This window comes from Poecilia formosa, unplaced genomic scaffold (assembly GCF_000485575.1).
Source record: "Poecilia formosa unplaced genomic scaffold, Poecilia_formosa-5.1.2 Scaffold10, whole genome shotgun sequence".
In the NCBI taxonomy this organism is placed as follows: Eukaryota; Metazoa; Chordata; class Actinopteri; order Cyprinodontiformes; family Poeciliidae; genus Poecilia; species Poecilia formosa.
The window spans coordinates 2,554,538-2,572,978 of record NW_006799949.1 but is presented as its reverse complement, the minus strand read 5'-3'; the positions used below and the strand labels follow the sequence as shown (position 1 = coordinate 2,572,978).

Sequence of the window (18,441 nt, the reverse complement as noted above, 5' to 3'; positions counted from 1 at the left end):
CTTTTATTAAGCACGGCGGCAAGCTCATTCATCTTTTATGAAGACAGTTTATGAAAGATATGAAGCCCACCGAAGGATTCTGGATTGCAGTGTCGCTGTTATGGTTACACTCCACATCTGTTACTTATCAGCAGTGTTATAAACTTCCAAACAGCCACTATAAATGGAGATAGGATTTTTCCAAAGGATAACAATGTTTTCAGATTAATGAGACATCAGTTTATCAACAATCAGTTTAGGTAGAACTCTGTGAAAGGTTTTTCCCCAAAAATAAAAAAGACATTCTTGTTCTGAGGAAATTGTGTTGACATTAATACATGACAGTGACACTTTTTCACAATGTGGAGTTATAAACATTGTGTAGTTTCATTTTATTTACAAGCAGCACAAACATTTAATTGGTAAGGTAATCCCCATGTACAGTGAGTAGATATAATATTATGACATACTGCCTGATGCATACTGTGTGTTAATTCCCCTTTTGCTGCTAAATTAGCCTAAAGTCATAATGGATTTTATTCTTAAATGAAGACAATACAGAGGATCCTCTAAATATGTCATAGTGTCACTTTTCAAGTTTTAGAATTAGGTAACATTAGCTGTAATAATTACTACACAGTTTACAGAAACTTCTCATAACTCCACAACTAACTCAAGAACAAGAATGAAGCTAGAATTAAAATGAATGAATCTGTGAATATGAAATATACGAGACAGTAACATCTAACTTCATTTAAACATTTATATTTAAAATAGAGATCCCGATGTATGGTTAATGCTGTCTTAATTGTTAATTGCCTTAACAGTCGTCTTGCTCACCAATTTAGTTGTGGAGGTTTAAAAGGTTCTAACTCGGATGTAAACCCAAAAAAGATAAGATTGTTTTTTAATCAGATGGTTAGGCCTGCAATGTGCTAAGCTTGCAATAGTGAAATTACATGGTAACATTACCAGCATTTTCCTTATTCAATTGAAAGATTTCCTCTAAGTATAATGTGTGCACAGCAAGACTCTGGGCATCCAAGTTGGCAGACAGCAGCCCTATAATCATGTCTAAAAAAATCTATTTGATATCAAAGCTAGTTTCTACACAACAAAATAAATAGTTTGATTAGTAACTTTAATTATCTGATGTTACTCATACAGACATGTATTAAGAAAATCTGCTGAAGGTTTTCAGTATAATTATGGGTCATAATTATCTGCACTGATTTTCTGCTGTTTTTGAGTTTTAGCTCCTCTTGCTGTTCTGCAGCAGTTTGAATATGCATTTCAAACACATTTTAGGAATATTAAAATTACTAATTGTTGCAGGTTTTGGTTAAATTACTTGTTTAATACTCTAAAATAAAAGTTTAAGACATCAACTTGGCTCAGAACTTTCATGTGTTTACTTGGAACTTGACTTGTGACTCAGGTGGAAAGACTTAAGGCTTACTTTGAACTTGCAAAGCAACAACTTTGTCCCAACTCTTTATCATATGCTTGGCCACTTGCTGTGCAATATATCCCAGATGCCATACATTTGTATGATAAACAGTTTCTCAGATAAAACCTGTAAGGGCAACTGAGTTAAATACTGTGCATTGCTATTAACACTTTTTGTCTTATCTCATTGTTTTCATCTGTTACTTTCAGCTTGCAGCTCTGGCTCCTTCAAGTCCAAACAAGGGGACGGCTCCTGTTTTCCCTGCCCAGCCAATAGTCGAGCCACCTCTGGAGCAGCCATCATTTGTTCCTGTCGAAATGGTTATTATCGCTCTGACACAGATACTCCAGACTCCCCGTGCACCAGTAAGTAAAGCCTTTTTTCAAGTGTTCCAGATACTGAGGGAGGTTCTGATCACAAGACATATTTTTCGGGGGTAGGGGTATATTAAATGTTCACCTAGGTTTCCTGTTTGAATTGTGTTTTCAGTAGCTGATAAAATCCCTGAAGAAAACATTCCCATCATGTCCCTCAAATGTCAAACAAGACTGCTTACTTTCGCAACATTACCAGACCTTTATCGTCTTAGCTCTTCCTCTGCCATCTGCTTGTAATCTCTGTGAATGAGTGGTATTATTGTCCCTCGACCTGCAGAAAATGGTGCGTTTTTTTTTCCCTCTAGCTGTATCTTCATTAAACACAAACATGCAAATGTGGGAGAAAATTCAGTCAAATAGTGAAGAGTGAAAATTTCTTTTTTTCTCCCGCTGCTGAGGGGTGGGGGTCTCATTCTCCCACAGTGCAGTGTGAGATAACACTCTGTTAATTGGATAAGAATTGCCAAGACTCTGCCAATAGTTTGTCTTACCCTTTCCCTGCAGCACTTTACACACACGCTTAGACACAGTGGAAATAAGCATGCAATTCAGATTTTAACTTGTGTCCTCCTTTTTTCTGAAGAACCGCTGGAACAATCTCTTGCAAGTTGAAAAGAAAAAAAAAATCCTCTAGCTAATTCATGAAAAATGTACTAATAGCACAGCACCAGGGAAATTATTGAGTCATGAATTGTGCTGAAAGCAGCTTGCAGTAATGAACATGTATGTGTATGTGTGATGATATGTATTCTGTGTACCACAATAGAACTGTCTATTGTCAAGATTCCTCTGTACTGTTACCAAGACAATTTTTTACACCTATTGTGCATGGAGATTAAATTCGATCTCATTACCAAGCAATTTTCCTCAACTCATCCACGCCTTTACCTCGCTTTCACAGCTGTTCCATCGGCCCCACGCAGTGTCATCTCGAGCGTTAACGAAACATTGCTGCTGCTAGAATGGAGCGAACCTCGGGATATGGGTGGCCGCGAGGACGTCTTCTATAGCGTCATCTGCAAAAAGTGCCTCCCTGAGCGAGGGATGTGTTCACGATGTGATGACAATGTAGACATTTCTCCACGCCACCTGGGCCTGACTCAGCGCCGTGTGACAGTTCGCAACCTCCAAGCCCACACGCAGTACAGCTTTGAGATCCAGGCGCTCAACGGAGTGTCCAACAAGAGCCCCTATACGCCTCAGTTTGCTGCAGTGAACATCACCACAAACCAGGCTGGTGGGTACATGTATCCAACCTTGCACTTACCTGGCAGAGATCAATATTGATCTTGCAGGCAGTCAGAACTTTCAATGTCTGGAAAAATAATTCTTGTATTCATGTGGGAGTATGTTACATATTCGCTAAGTAAAAAGAAAAAGGCCGAGAAGGAAGGCGTTGTTGAATGAGCATTGAAAGGGACCCTTTTCACACACCCACAGCATGCTGTCTTCTAAAATGGCTTCAAATAGAAGCAGCTCAGCAGTGTATTAAACCTTTAGTGTTTTAACTGCCCACTGGTTTCAACCCACTGCTTCTTCATCTTACAGCAACAACAGTAAATAGGCCACCATAGTAATTTTGGCTGAGATTAAGCAATTTTGCATGCAGATGATTTGGAAGCAAGCATCAGCTTGCAGCACATTCTTTTTATTAGCTATTAGTCGTCAAGAATCGACTATTTTTATTTTTTTTTCAAAGTTTATTGTACCATATGTGACCACAATAAAATTCAGAGATCTTGAGTTTACTCAGTACCTTAGCGCTTAAGAGCAGTCTCTTTGTTGAGACTCTCCCAGGGCTCTTAAGTTGTGGCTTGGATGTGTTTAGCCCCTATGTTAAATTTGCTCTGGCGAGGCTCAGACAACAGCACAGATTATGCTTTGCTTCAGCCCCTTTCTCTTCGATCCATGGCCATGTCCTCCTCACCTCTAACCTTGTGTGCATGCCCCTAAAAGATGCTTTTGGAATGCTTTTGTGAGTGTCGGACCCAAAGGTCTCGCAGACCCCCATGTGAGAGACCTCATTGTTTTATATGGAGGTCTTGGCAGTAGGATGACAGAGTTGACTGTCCTTGCATAGTGCATAAGTTGCAGAGCAGTGGAACAGGGCAAGAGAGCATCAACTTTGATAAGATTATCCGTTTGTGATGCCCCACGACTATCCCGGCATGTGGATTCCCTTTTTAAGAACCAAAATAAATACCAAGGGTGGTGATAAGCCTCAGAGGCTACCTCCATGGTTACTGCTACATGCTTCCCCAGTGGAGGGCCTCTAATCCTTCCACCAAAGTAGCCAGGGGCCCTCCCTAGGAAGTATTGTCTTCTGTTATAGAAAGAGAGACATAAAGAGAAGAAATAAATTGGGTTGGGAAGAGAGGAAAGGACTTAGGCAACGTTAGTGTTTTGGGGACGAAAGATAGTGAGAGAAACAGAAGACTCTCTAGGTCAAAAACACAAGGGTGGACTGAAAATATAGAGGGTGGGGAGGGCAAACTGGATGGATCTAAGGAGGTGTTAACAAAACAGTGAGGATGATTGTGTGCTCAAAAAAAAAGGCCTGAAGTTTCTTGTGAAGGAAAGGTGCCACTAGAGATTGATAGTGGAAGCTAAGAGACAAATGTAGTAATCGAAAAGTGAGTCAGAGCCACAGAACAAGACTGAACTTAGAAAGTCTGAGAAGGCAGATAGTGGTTGGATGTTGGTAGATTCAAAAAAGGTATGTAAAGCTCAAGTGGAAGGAGTGGCACTGTGTTTTGTGCTTTCTGGAATGGTGTTTAAAAACTAGTACCACTGTATTTATTAAGTTTTATAAAGTAGTTTGTGGAGTTCTCTTCATATATCCCAAACTATATGCACGTAAAACCATGCCTGTGTTTGTAATTGGGAAATATTTATATATGTACAGAATTTGGATTGGCTTTTCTAACCTGACCTTCCCTGATTTATAAAAGGGAATTATTATAATATGTTTGAGAAATGTTTGCACATTTCTACTGTTTGATTCTTTTCGCATCAGTCAAGCACTTTGAGACATACAATGTTAGCATTTAGCTGAGATGGGTTCCGTATGCAAACTAGTGTCAGCAGCATTTCACAAACCTCACAACATTAGATGTGTTTGGACTACAAAGAGAGACAGAAAAAGGCTTGTAATTTTGAAAGAATGAACAGGACATGATCATTAAACCAGGTTTCCCTGTACTGTTTGCCCCAATGTAGCACCCTCTGCGGTCCCCACAGTCCATTTAATGGCAGCCACAGCAAGTACAATGAGTCTCTCCTGGCTTCCTCCAGAAAAGCCCAATGGAATCATTCTGGATTATGAGATCAAGTACCACGAGAAGGTAAGCAATAGTGTCAGTGAATCTCCAATAATTTAAGTAGTTATGTCAAAAAAACAATCCTCAAATTTTACAGATATATTAATTATTTAATTGTGTAGTATTTTCCATAAATTTTTAATGACACAGTATCTCCAATATTTGACTAAAGATCTTTCTTGGGTCAGTTTACTGATATAAACAAAACTCATCCCACACAGGACATAACAGAAAAAAACAAACACGTTTAATAACTGGTTCTCAAAGCAGGTATGAAACTTTCAGAAGGCTCATATGAACTGACAGATGGTCAACATATAACATCCAACACCTACATTTTCATATCTTGCGAAGGTTGGTTGTAAAAATACTGACCTACAAAGTTATGAAATGATGACAGAGGTACAATCTCCAAAATCCCTAAGTTTGACATTTCTTGAGGGATTTGCTTTGGACCAGCACAGGTCATTGATTCGGTAGTTGGAGCCATACTTTGGTGTTAAGCACAGAAACATGCAGTTCTTAGTCAGACCATTGGTCGATATCATGTATGAAAAAAAAATAAATAGAAAGATAAAAATTCTTACAAGCTTTGATTTGTTAGAAGACTAGCAACCTCCTCTTATCACAGAGCATTTTGTTGCCCTGTAATACTGTGTTAAATTACTGCCTGGTATTAGTCCCTAATTCTTTTCTACTTCCCCAGCTGCCAGATTAACATTATTTAACAACAGGGGGACAATAAAGAAATAGGTTTAATGTTGTATATAATTTTCTTCACTCATCTTTGTTTATACAGGATCAAGGTGAAGCCATTGCCCATACCATGACTGCTCAAAGGAGCAACGCCCGCATTGAGGGTCTTAAGGCTGGTACACCATATGTGGTTCAAGTCCGGGCCAGAACAGTGGCTGGTTATGGCCGTTACAGTAGCCCAGCGGACTTCAGCACCAATCTGCAAAGTATGTAACACACAAACTTCTTTTTTGTTTGTTTGTTAGTCTCAGATTTCGATCTGTTCCACCCAAGAGGGCTAACAGTGTTCTCCAATTTACACCTATAGCTGACCCACCAAAGTCGTGGCAGGAACAGCTGCCACTCATCGTTGGATCCATCACAGCAGCCTTGGTCTTCATCATTGCAGTTGTGGTCATTGGCATTGTCTGTCTTAGGTAAGACTATAACACTTTAAAGAGTAACTTGAAGAGGAGATCAATAAATAATGGAGTAAGACACTTCTTCAAATATAAACTAAAAGTTGTGCATTTTTTTTCCCCAACTGTGAGAAAAGAAAAACTGCTTCAAATGTCAACTTTGTTGGCATGTCCTCCAAACAACCGCAGAGCAGTCTCAGTGGATTGCTGGGCCACCTGTGAGGCTACTGAATGCCAGATTAGCCCTCTGCATCTCTGAATAGTAAACAGCTTTGTCCAAAATGCTGCTGTGCCTATTGGATGCTGCTTGTGACAGCAGCTGTTGAGCTTGATAGGCCTGCACTCATAGCTCAGCACTCAAAATCAACTGTGCAAATACCTAACCACAAGGAACCCAGATGCTTCCAACTGACTAGGAAGATGTGAATGGCTACTCACACCTTTCAAAACGTCTGATTCTGCATCAGCTGGGTCTAACTGCACTCATTTATCCGCACACCACTCCTTTGTCAAGTAGCAAATGCAACGCGTGAGTGAATGTGTACGTGTGAACGACTGGCACCCATATCTGACTGGCGCCCCCTGAGCTCCCTCTGCAAGCCAGTTCAGGCAGCGGCTGACAAGCGTGGGCATCGGTCATGCTAGACTGAATAATAATCTCCCTGATCCCCCCTCCCCTCCTCTTTCATTCTGCCTTCGCTCTCTTCTATTTTAACACCACCACATTGTGTCTCTCTCAGGGTCTTAGCCACAGCTCTGACTGCCCCTGAAGAAGAAGAAGGAGAAAATAGTAATAATACGGAACACGTAGCTCTTGCATACAACAGAACAAAATTAGAAATTGAAATGAGATGCAAATCACCATTGGGCATTTTTTTTTTCCCCGATTACTGGTTAGACAACAAAGGAAGCACATTAACATGTAATTTCAACAACTCACTCCCCTATCTGTGGTTCCCACCCCCTTTGCAATGCAAACAGGTCCTATGCAGGACGGTGAGGTTAGACAAACTGGAAACACATATGTGAAAAAAAAAATAACAGACTAATAAAAACATACAAAGAAAGAACAACTCTTAGATGGTAAGAGCCCATGTTGAATCAAATTAAATTGGGAGGAAAAGCGTGATGTCTGTAGGGCGAGTAAAGCAAACAGCTGAGCTTGCTGTTTGGGTTTTTTTTTTTTAATGTTAGCTGCTCATTTTGGTGTAACTCGGAATGAATAGCTTTTACTTCCTTCTTTATTGTATGATATCCTTTTGTTCAGACTTACATCGGAGTGTCCAAACATGAATCATTTTCCTACTTCACTGACACATTCTTTGTCGGTGAATCCCTTCCCTCAGATAAAGAATCTGAACATTTTTACCAAAGCATGCAGTAGTATGACAACATCTCATATCAAGATCAGGAATTAGTCGGGATCTGTTATCTCTTGTTGCCTTTGTTTGTTCCCATTACTTGAATTCCAGTCAGTGCATGTGACTTGTGTTTGTGTTTTTATCATTCTCTGCAGAAAACAAAGAAATGGTTCAGAATCAGAGTACACAGAGAAACTTCAGCAGTACAGTAAGCATCTTTGCTAAGATCCCCTTTCTTTTTGTACACCTTGCTGTTGATCAACTCTTTCAGTAAATTGCAAAAGCATCTCATGATATTAGTTGTTTTGCACAGCCATAAAGTAAACTGGCTTACTTTGATATTTGTTGATCAAACTTCATTTGGCAGCATAGATTCACGTTCCTGTTCTTGCTACTGAATCCCCAATAGTAACGCCGGGAATGAAGGTCTACATTGACCCCTTCACCTATGAGGATCCCAATGAAGCAGTGCGAGAGTTTGCCAAGGAGATTGACGTGTCCTGCGTGAAGATCGAGGAGGTCATTGGCGCAGGTAACCCACCAAAGCTCCTGAGCTACAGGGGGAAGACTGCTAGTCACCTCCAGGCCATACCGTTAGAGGACTTCACACCAAGCGGTACTTTCACTCAACTCATCGTTAGTCCTCTTCTTCCTCCCACCCCTGCCACACTTGTCACCTTTTAGGATCCCTCTCCCAGTCTTAGAATTATCTCCAGCACCCAAACCCCTTATTTTGAAGTAATTATTAATTATGTCTGACTTAAGTTAGTGTGACTCACAGTTCTTGCACCTTTACATGCCATGCAAATATACAGACGCATGGAAACATTTTGTAAAATGGATAACCATTTTACTCTTTTCTTGATATTGACCCAATCCTGGAACAAGAGCAATGATGAGAACAAAAATATGAAGTATTTCTGAAACCACGGGAACAAGATTTTGGATAACGTCAAGATATGTCAAGCCTCATGAGGACATGACTTATTACTGAAGGGAAGAATTTTGCCTGATACAAACACCAGTTTGTATGTTTGTATAAGTCGTACTTCAATTTGAGGGTAGATTATTTGAATTTGAACCATTTGGTACATTAGCATAAAATGCACTTAAGAGAAGATTTTATTAAAATAATTTCCTTCTCCATAAAAGGGTAAAATAAAGGATTTATCTTATCATGGGACAATATAATACATTGTCTCTTGTCCAGGATTGTCTTTATCTTTTCCATTTTTTATGATATTGAGAACGTCTTAATTAAAGAAAAGAAGTTCCACTAAATCACTGTATTTGATCCTAGTTTTTACCACTTCCACCTTTTCTGTCATGTGGTTGTCTTTCCTTTGATTTAAAAGCCCCCACTCCCTACATGATGTTGTAGACAGTGAATTAATTTGTGAACTTGACATATTTAAAAGTAATATCTCTGCTTAAAAGCTGCAGGACTATGCTGTGTGAGGTTGATTTTTTTAACATATGTATCTGAGCAAATATGGAGGACGTTGTGATGGCAGAGATGGGAATCCCCTCCTACTGCTTCTACTACTACCAATACTACTGCTGCTACTACTACTACTACTACTACGACAGTTCTTCTACTGCTGAGGCTACTACTTGAAACCCATCGCTTTCCAGCATTCGCCTCTAAAGTGACAAACCCTCATTCCCTGTCTTCCCTGTCCCCTTCCTCTCCTTTATTCCTCCCTTAATCCATCCCTCCATCCATCCATTCCCTTCCTGTCACTTCCCTGACTTCCTCCACTGTGTGACCTTTGCACTCATTGACACGTTACTCTCATTTAATTTTTCTTGCGCACGCTTGGTGTAGAATCTAAACATAAATCGTCCACAGCTGCAAAACCCCCAAAACTTTTGTCTCCTCCCATGTCTTTGTCCGGCTCCCGTCTTTCCAGCCCCACTGAAGCTTAGCACCTCCTTCCTGATCCACAAATCCCACCATCCCTTGGCCTTACTTATCCTACCAACTTAATCCACTCTGTTTGATTTTATTTTCAAATTTGTTTTTAATGTTTCATAACTTTCCACTTGTGAGCATCAAATCTGTCTTTCACTATGTTTTTGTTATTGTTTAGTCTAACAGTAAAATTTGTAGTAAATTTCCCATTCCACCACCATCCCTCAAAGACTAGCCCTAAGTCCTGGCTTCTCTTGCAGTTGCCCATGCCTCAACCTTCCTCCTGCCCTTCCCTGGCTCCTTGGTTCTAACCAGTTAACTGTTCCCTCTCCCCTCTTTTCCCCCACTCTCCTCCACTCTTCCATCATGCCTCTCTTGCATCTCTCCTCTTCCTCTTTTGCTGTTTTTCTGGCTCACCTGGACTCCCACAGGAGAGTTTGGGGAGGTGTGCCGAGGTCGATTGAAGCTGCCTGGGCGCCGAGAAATCATTGTGGCCATCAAGACTCTAAAAGTGGGCTACACTGATCGCCAGAGGCGAGACTTCCTGTCTGAAGCATCCATAATGGGCCAGTTTGACCACCCCAACATTATCCGACTGGAGGGAGTGGTTACCAAGAGTCGGCCAGTCATGATTGTGACCGAGTTCATGGAAAACGGGGCCCTGGACTCTTTTCTAAGGGTAAGAAAAAAAAAAAAACACAAACCAACACATTCCAGTTCTATTTTGCATGAATTACCGCATCAGTGTAGCAACGGCATAGACGCCGTTGCTACACAACCTGGGCTTCCAATGGAAGCCCAGGTTGATCTTCAGGTGATTTGCATTGTTTGGTCCATTGCCTATTATCTTCCTCTTGACAAAACCCCGATAGACCTGTACTGGGTTCAGGTCAGGTGAGTTTGCCGGCCAGTCACGCAAAGCCGCATAGTGGTAATTTTACCGGATTGTGGCCATATCACAAGCCCTGAAGGAAAATGAAACCAGCGTGTCTGTACAGCTTGTCAGTAGCAAGAAGTATTGAGTGTTCTACCATTTCCTGGATGATTTCATTGACTGCGAACTTTAGAAAACTTATTGGACCATCACTAGCAGATGACATGGAACCTCAAATCCTTATTGACTCTGACAACTTCACAGTAGACTTTAAACAACATGGATTCTCTGTCTTTCCACTCTTTTACTTCCATTTTGATTTTAAGCCAGTGATATATCACTTAACCCTTTTGCTGCTTGGTGGATGTAATCCATCTGTCTCACTCTGCAGTCCCTTTTTAAAAAACAAACCTTTTATTTTAACACTTACCAAACCTTCTAAACAAACAAGACCATTCAGATCTCAGTAATATTTTATTTTCATGTTGCATTCTTTTGAGCCTTGTAAGGTCTGTTTAAAGTCAGCCACATTGTCCCCGTTAGATATTTGAAAAATCAGGCTTTAGTGTTGTTGCTGACCTTTACAAAGAGCTCAATTCCCAATGATTCTCTGCCTCAAAATAACTTTTCAATGATTCTATCAGGCAATGCCTGATAAAAAGTAGCAAAACACAGAGATATAGCGAAGGGAGTCAGGAACAGGTTGCCAGGAAAATAAAAACAATTACAATGTGATATGATCACAGATGAACAAAGAAGGCAGAAGTACAAACTGAAAATAAAAAAAATGTAGCAAAATAAGAAGTTAAACAAGAGAGGAATATTCCAAGAATTGCTTTGATCCACAATCCCACTAAAAATGTGTCATTCTGTTTCCCTTCACCAGCTCAATGACGGGCAGTTCACAGTAATCCAGTTGGTTGGCATGTTGCGTGGCATCGCAGCAGGCATGAAATATTTGTCGGACATGAACTACGTGCACAGAGACCTGGCTGCCCGCAACATTCTGGTCAACAGCAATCTGGTGTGTAAAGTGTCCGATTTTGGACTGTCGCGATTTCTCGAAGACGACCCCACAGATCCCACCTACACCAGCTCTCTGGTGAGTCAGTGTACACATTACGTGTTTGGGTGTTTTCAAGGTGAATGTATGTTTGAAATCAATGTTTAAAGTTGTTACACGTAACAATTTTAACAACGGTATGTTAATTGTTTTGATTTCAGCAACTTCTACACATGAATTAACAGATTATGCCCACATTGCTTCACTGTTCTGTCTGTTCTTGCCAGTACGATCCACCATAACGGAGAGAAAAAAAGAAAAAAAAAACATCCCACCTGATTTCCAGGAAACATTTTTTCATTCCAATCAAATTTGAGTTATAAGGAACCATAACATCCTACAACCAAACTACATTAATTTAGATTTTCATATTTACTGTATAATAAAACATAAAAATCCTTTGTTCTTCCTGTGAAATAGCCTGACTGAAAAATCCATTTAAGAATATACATCATGTTCGGTAAAACAAAACAAGCTAAAAAGAATAAAAACACCAAGAGCTATATGTGGAAAAAAAAACAAACAAACAAGTAATGTCACGTCTTCTGTTTTCAAGACGCAGCATTATTAAATTTTAAACATATTCCTTACCTTGAGAAACACTGCAAGTATCAGATCTCAGGCATCACTCTAACAACTCAATTTGTCATCAGTTTGCATGAAAGGATTTTGAATCATGGTGCAAATGAAAAAAAAAATAGATTTTGCAGCACAATAAATATCCTCAAAGCTTCATGTGTTTGTACTCATTTCCGTCTAAATGTTGACTAACCTTGTGCGTTTTGGGTGTTTGAGTTCTACGGCATGCACCCATGTGTTGTGCATTAACACCTCCCTTTGGAGTTTTGTTTCTCACCCTCTCTCTTCCCCTCTTGTGTGTGTGTGTGTGATTCTGCCTCTCTGTTTGTGCTCCATCCCTCCAGTATTTCATGCTTACATACTCATTCGCATATCCACAGGGAGGGAAAATCCCTATCCGCTGGACGGCGCCTGAAGCCATCGCCTACAGGAAGTTCACCTCAGCCAGTGATGTTTGGAGCTACGGCATAGTCATGTGGGAAGTTATGTCGTATGGTGAGAGGCCATATTGGGACATGAGCAATCAAGATGTAAGTCAGCTTGATAAGGGTTGTTTTTATATATTTTTTTTTATTTAGATACATCATTCGATATGTTATTTAGACACTATTCTTGGGGACCTGCAACAATAAGCGACATCTCATGGTCTTTAAATCTTCATACCAACTGTTAGATGCTATCCACAGTAAAGTTCAAACTCAGTCATATGCCTGGTTGATGTAGATTTCAAAGTAATGTTTTATTTTGGACTTTGTGTTTCCACAGACTAGAATTTATTGTTTTACAGTAGCCTTGCTACGTACCCAGTTTCCATCTGAGAAATACCCCTATGAAAATGGCTTTGGAACATGTGTGTCATTTCCAGCCCACTACAAGCTTCTTTCTCAACTGAATGAAAACCATTTTAAAACTAAATCTCCAAAGGGGCTGAATTATTTCCTCAGCTGTACATGCCAACAGACTGTCTTTTCTTTCCTGTCTTCACATATATAAACATGAAGTTTCCTAGTATCTTAGGACTTTGAATGAATATGTGGAAGAACATTCAGTCTCAGGTACAGTATAGATGAGGATCTATGATGTTGTGGGCCTGCTTCTTTTCTGAAGGCCATGGAGACCTTGCTATATTTAATGGAATTAGGAAGGCATAGCATTTTTGTACACAACTGTTGTTACATGATTTAAAAGAACAAACGACAAACAAGCAAAACCATTACATTACAAAAAATAAAAGGGTGAAGGAACAATTATGTTCCAGTTGTTATTAATCAAAGCAACTCTAAAAAAAACAACGGGTTTTTTGCTTTGATTGAAAGGAACTCGGTGTTTCAGTAGTTGAGTTGTTTCCTGGAAGTTTCTTCCGTATGAGAGGAGCGTAGAAACTGAATGTTGGTTCTGGTTCTGGGGGGGCAGCATAGACTTGAACCAGACAACCTGAGTGGTCTGGAAGGCTGATACAAGAACAACAAATCTTTGATATACTTTGTTGCTAAAGTATTCAGTAATTTGTAAATACACATGTATTGTAAAGTCTGTTCTCTAAGCTACAGGGAGCCAGTGTAAGGACTGTAGAACTGGGTGTTGTGCTCTGTTTTTCTAGTATTAGTGAGAACGCAAGCAGCAGCGTTCTGGATCAGCTGCAGTGGTCTTATTGACTTTTTTGGCAAACTTGTGAAGATACTGTTGAAGGAATCAATTTGACTAAAGTTACAGACAAAGTTGAGTTTCTCAATATCATGTAGGGATATTAGTTATTTGATTAAGAACCTTTTAAAATCCCACCTTTTAAAACATATTTTAATTTAACATTTTCTGTGTACATTTATCTGGGTGCCAATAAATATTGCAACAACTGCTGGAATTGAAATCAAGTAATAAAATCACACATTTATCTTCACAGTCATATGTATCACATGAAATGGAGTAGTTTTTGACAAGTTTAAGATCTGCATCTCTGCAATGCTGTCATTTTGCATCAACACCAGTTTGGTAATAAGAAACAGAAGACTACTATTTCTTTTGTTCTTCCTAAGGTGATAAATGCTGTAGAGCAGGACTACCGGCTGCCTCCACCCATGGATTGCCCCACAGCCCTCCACCAGCTTATGTTGGATTGTTGGGTGAAAGAAAGGAACCTGCGACCGAAATTCACCCAGATTGTGGCCACGTTGGATAAACTTATTCGCAATGCCGCAAGCCTCAAAGTGGTCTCCAACAGCACACAGTCCACTGGGTAAGTCCTATATAGGGTAGTATAAATTTCTCATTAATACCACATACGTACTATAAGGGCTTCAAAGTAAACACTTCATCCAGCAGTGTGTCTTCGATACTATGGGAATAAAAATATATTATATGTACATATATATATATATTGGACATGCTTTTTGTTTCACTGAGGTGTCCAACTGTGCTGAAACCTTTGCAAAAATCTGTTCTGGTTTTATCAAGGTATTCGTTTCTAGAGCAAATACCTTCCTCTTAGTATTTGATTTGATTTGCTAATTTGCTAAATAGTTTAGCTTATGGAACTCTGTTTGACTTGTTAGGTTTGGTCTAGCTATTTGCATCTCAGCGCAACTGTTTCGGAAAGATTGTTGATATAGTGTGCCCAGCTGACTCTGTAGGTGTGTGTTAAGGCCATAGACAGTGTATATTCAAATCTTTAGCACTCACAAATGTAGGGCTATTCTTAAAACACATTAAAATTACCACTGCTCAATACTGCCTTTAAAGCAGTTCATCCACCAACTGGGAGTTGAATCAATAAAATTGCATCTACATTTAGCTGATTTATCTATATCTGAAACCTGTTTCTTGGAAATAGTTCACAGCTCAGAAGGCTGCAGAGTTGGAGGATATAGTAAAGGGGTGACCTACCTTTCTGTCCCTGCATCAGGGTCTTTCTGTCTTGAGGGAAGGCCTCAGACAATCCTTGGTTGGGCTCATGAGGGAGAAGAGGGTCTCGGTTGGCCATCAGAGTGACGTTCTTAGAAGATTAGGCTTGTGGTTAATTAGCTCGATTAGGGCGATGCAAAAAAGAGATGCAAGCGCCTTCTAATTAGCCACTAACAAGATTTTAAACGGGCCAGCGGAGGGGTGGCCTCCTGCCGACAAACTTAACAAGGGAGGAGTGAGTGAGAGGTGGAATAGCAGAGCTGGTAGACTGCAGGTTCAAAAACACTGTCTGACACAATGTCCTTTGCTTTTGTGTTTTATGTACCTGAGTTTTAAAAATTTTAAATTAAAATGTATCAATGTTTACTTGCTTTTATATAAAACAGAAAACCTCCATGGATGCTCTTTTTCACTAGATTTTTAGTTGTAGTTTTTCTTAAAATTTTGATTTTTATACAGTAGAAATGATGCTTCATAAGTTCTTATTTGATTTTAGGTAAACTTGCTGATTGCACAGAATTGTATCCCTTTATCTTCAGCTGTTTTATAACAAGTTTAACTGGCTGATATGAGCTGTTTACTCAGGATAACTGCCCTGATAGAAAATGGAGTTGGATGCCTAACAGACATGTCTCTCATAGCTTGCGGACTGTAGTTTTATAACACTGCCCCTCTAATTGATAATGGGTGGAACTCCTTTAGCTTCTATTCGATGAATATTCAGAAATATTCAGAATAAGTGTAGCAGACTTCTCTAAGCAAACAACCGGTATGGAATGGGGAGCTCTGCGTCTCTCTATTCTCCATACAGCCTTAGAAAACTACTGCTTCTTGGCATCTTATTAAAAAGACTTTAGACCAAAGGAAGGTAAAGAGGTAAGAATTTAATGATTTTGAAACCATACCCTTTATATTGGTAAAAGTCCATGCCTCATTCAAACTTCACAAACTCAACATATCAAGTCCCTACACTTATTAAAATGCAAAGAAGCAAATAAGCCATTTGTAAAATCTGATACACCTCTGTCGGGATCATTGCAGCCCCTTGCGAATTTAGGTTTGGTCTTTAGCAGCTAGTTCACAGGATTAGCCACCTTTCCAGCTGTGCCACCATCTTTGGGTTACATTTAACCAGCTACAGTCTGGGGTCAGCCTAAGCCAACTTTAGAGAAGCAGGACTAACAATACTCAATTAAGAGAAGCCAGAGTCTGGCGTTAACGGCAGCCTTAGCCCTTGGGCTCCGGAGCGCAGGCCTTATTAAAAATCCCTCCATCTGCACCACTCAATGGAGCCTCTGTATCTCTGTTATTACCTCCACCCCCCTCTATGCCTTTTTCCCCCCTCTTTCTCTCTCTCTCTCTCCATTCCTCTTTTAATTGTTAATGAATTTAATGCCATCAAAAAGGATGACAGAGATCAGCAGAGCAGAGAAAAGAAGAGACAGTGGTGCTCCTTCTCTGGGCCTGCTCCCTCAACTGTTTCTCCTCATTTACTTTCCCTCACCTCCCCGTCACCCTCCCCACCTCTACCTCAGCTCTTGCTCATGGGCTCTCGTTCACTGTGAGATGTTGATCAGTTTTATTTAAACTCCCATAGTGGCTCATTTATCTTAAATGTTGATCAGGGCTGGATTGTTTTTTCTCTCTTTTTTTCAGAAGTGATTGTTTTTGCTGTCAACAGGTGTGCAAAAATGTCCAGAATAATATAAAGCTTATTTTCAGATTCAAAGGAGAAATTTCAGAAACTTCAATGTACACAATGTCTTTTACAGTTAGCCCTGTTGCAGAACATCAAAAAGTTGAAAGTAACTACTTTCAGGGTCCATAGGATCACGTATCAGTCACAAGTTACAACAAGTACATGTGAGCAACATCTGTGTTTACATTCCAAAGATAGTCCTCTCTTTACAAGAAGTAAATGTCTGTTCTGCTCTTTGTGACTGTGTTCCACTCATCCTTTGCTTGTGTTAGCCCTTGCAGACAGTACTGTAAATCCAATGATTGCGTGACTAAAGGCCTAACATTTATAAAATATGAGCTGGGCTCAAGTTCATACAGATGGTCTAGATTTTATTTCAACTGACCAATAAAACCACATCAAATCAATTCTTTGCAGATTAGATTCAAATCATGTTTGTGAGAAGGCTTAAGAATGTGAATGCGCCCAACAACAGAAACCACATTTCTAAGGTGTTTTTTTTTATGTGTTGGCAGTGCCAAAAATACACATTTACTTTTTCTTGCAGCAAAAAAAAAAAAAAAGGAGTTTAACAGAAGACACAATAATGAATGGATGAAAAGATGTTTTCAGGGTTCTTTGAGGATTCTGGATATTTTACATGACTTAAACAGAAATACTAATAAATCCATTAATGACTACCACATGACCATGCCTCACCAGCTGCAGTGCCAACATCCACCACCCAAGCCTCCAGCCAGTCTCTCCACAGCCATAAAAGTACATAGCCTCATTGCACAAAACTCCTTGTATTCTGTTTGGAGCAGAGGGGAAGAAAGGAGGAGAAAAGAGAAAGGAGATGCAGAGAAATGGAGAGGTGGCGCTTGGGGGGTGAGGTTGGCCGGTCGAGGCAATAGAGCAGTGACCTTAACCCTCTCTCTGTCTCTCTTTCTCTCTCCTCCTTTCCTGCTCCTCCCTGATGTAGGGTATCCCAGCCCTTGCTTGATCGCTGTGTGCCAGACTATACCACTTTCACCACTGTGGGGGACTGGCTGGATGCCATCAAGATGAGCCGCTACCGTGACAACTTTGTCAACGCTGGATTTGCATCCTTTGACCTGGTGGCCCAGATGACGGCAGAGTGAGTGGAGCTAATCAGGGCTAAAGTGATTGACTGTGTCGAGTTTGAGAGTCAAATTAGAGTTATAAAAATTGACCTTGAGGAAGTAAAAATAACCTCTTGGATAAATTAAAAAGGGTGTGGGAGCAGTTGGCCTTCAGCGAAAACCAAAGGAATTACAATGTCGAGCCTATGCAATCATAGCATATGTTTTCTCTTGCTGTACGGTGTGGAAGTAGGCACAATACACATTTGAGTAAAGATACTATTATTTCACAATTCCAAGTGCATGACATGATCAGATTTCTTTTGTTTTAAACTGAATATTAATAACTATTCTTAATATGTCAAAAAATAACATGCTGATTATTGTACTTAACTTCAAAATTATTGCAATTATATATAAAACAAACATGCTAAACCTAGTAGTTTTCAAGTGCTTTTTTCTAAAAATAGTTCCCCTTTTGCCATTTTCGTCTGTGTATTGTAACACAAGAATGCCAACATAATAAGAGCTGGTTAATCAGCTGGGCTCCCTACTCTGGAAGCCAACCTGCAGGCCACCGATAAATAGTGTGTCACTCATAGCTCACCAACTGTGGCTTTAAAACAGTAGTGCTTTATAACAGTCATCTGTGGTGCTCCTTCAGTTTCTACAAGATTATGCCCGGTA

General features: G+C 39.9%; 1 protein-coding gene across 9 annotated transcripts in view; it reads left to right on the top strand.

Annotated features, from left to right (window-relative positions):
* Nucleotides 1–18,441, top strand: part of ephb3b (eph receptor B3b) — a 65,882-nt gene that overhangs the window by 41,286 nt on the left and 6,155 nt on the right. Inside the window, exons 4-15 of one of the 9 annotated variants that reach the window (XM_016665382.1) lie at nucleotides 1,639–1,794; nucleotides 2,708–3,043; nucleotides 5,026–5,150; nucleotides 5,926–6,088; nucleotides 6,190–6,298; nucleotides 7,797–7,849; nucleotides 8,051–8,257; nucleotides 9,988–10,235; nucleotides 11,317–11,532; nucleotides 12,417–12,602; nucleotides 14,106–14,305; nucleotides 17,634–17,789. In XM_016665382.1, coding sequence (XP_016520868.1) covers nucleotides 1,639–1,794; nucleotides 2,708–3,043; nucleotides 5,026–5,150; nucleotides 5,926–6,088; nucleotides 6,190–6,298; nucleotides 7,797–7,849; nucleotides 8,051–8,257; nucleotides 9,988–10,235; nucleotides 11,317–11,532; nucleotides 12,417–12,602; nucleotides 14,106–14,305; nucleotides 17,634–17,789 — 2,155 coding nt within the window. Of the gene's footprint in view, nucleotides 1–1,638; nucleotides 1,795–2,707; nucleotides 3,044–5,025; nucleotides 5,151–5,925; nucleotides 6,089–6,189; nucleotides 6,299–7,796; nucleotides 7,850–8,038; nucleotides 8,258–9,987; nucleotides 10,236–11,316; nucleotides 11,533–12,416; nucleotides 12,603–14,105; nucleotides 14,306–17,633; nucleotides 17,790–18,441 lie in introns of all 9 variants that reach the window. The other 8 variants (XM_016665397.1, XM_016665393.1, XM_007541629.2 and 5 more) reach the window with 8 other exon arrangements.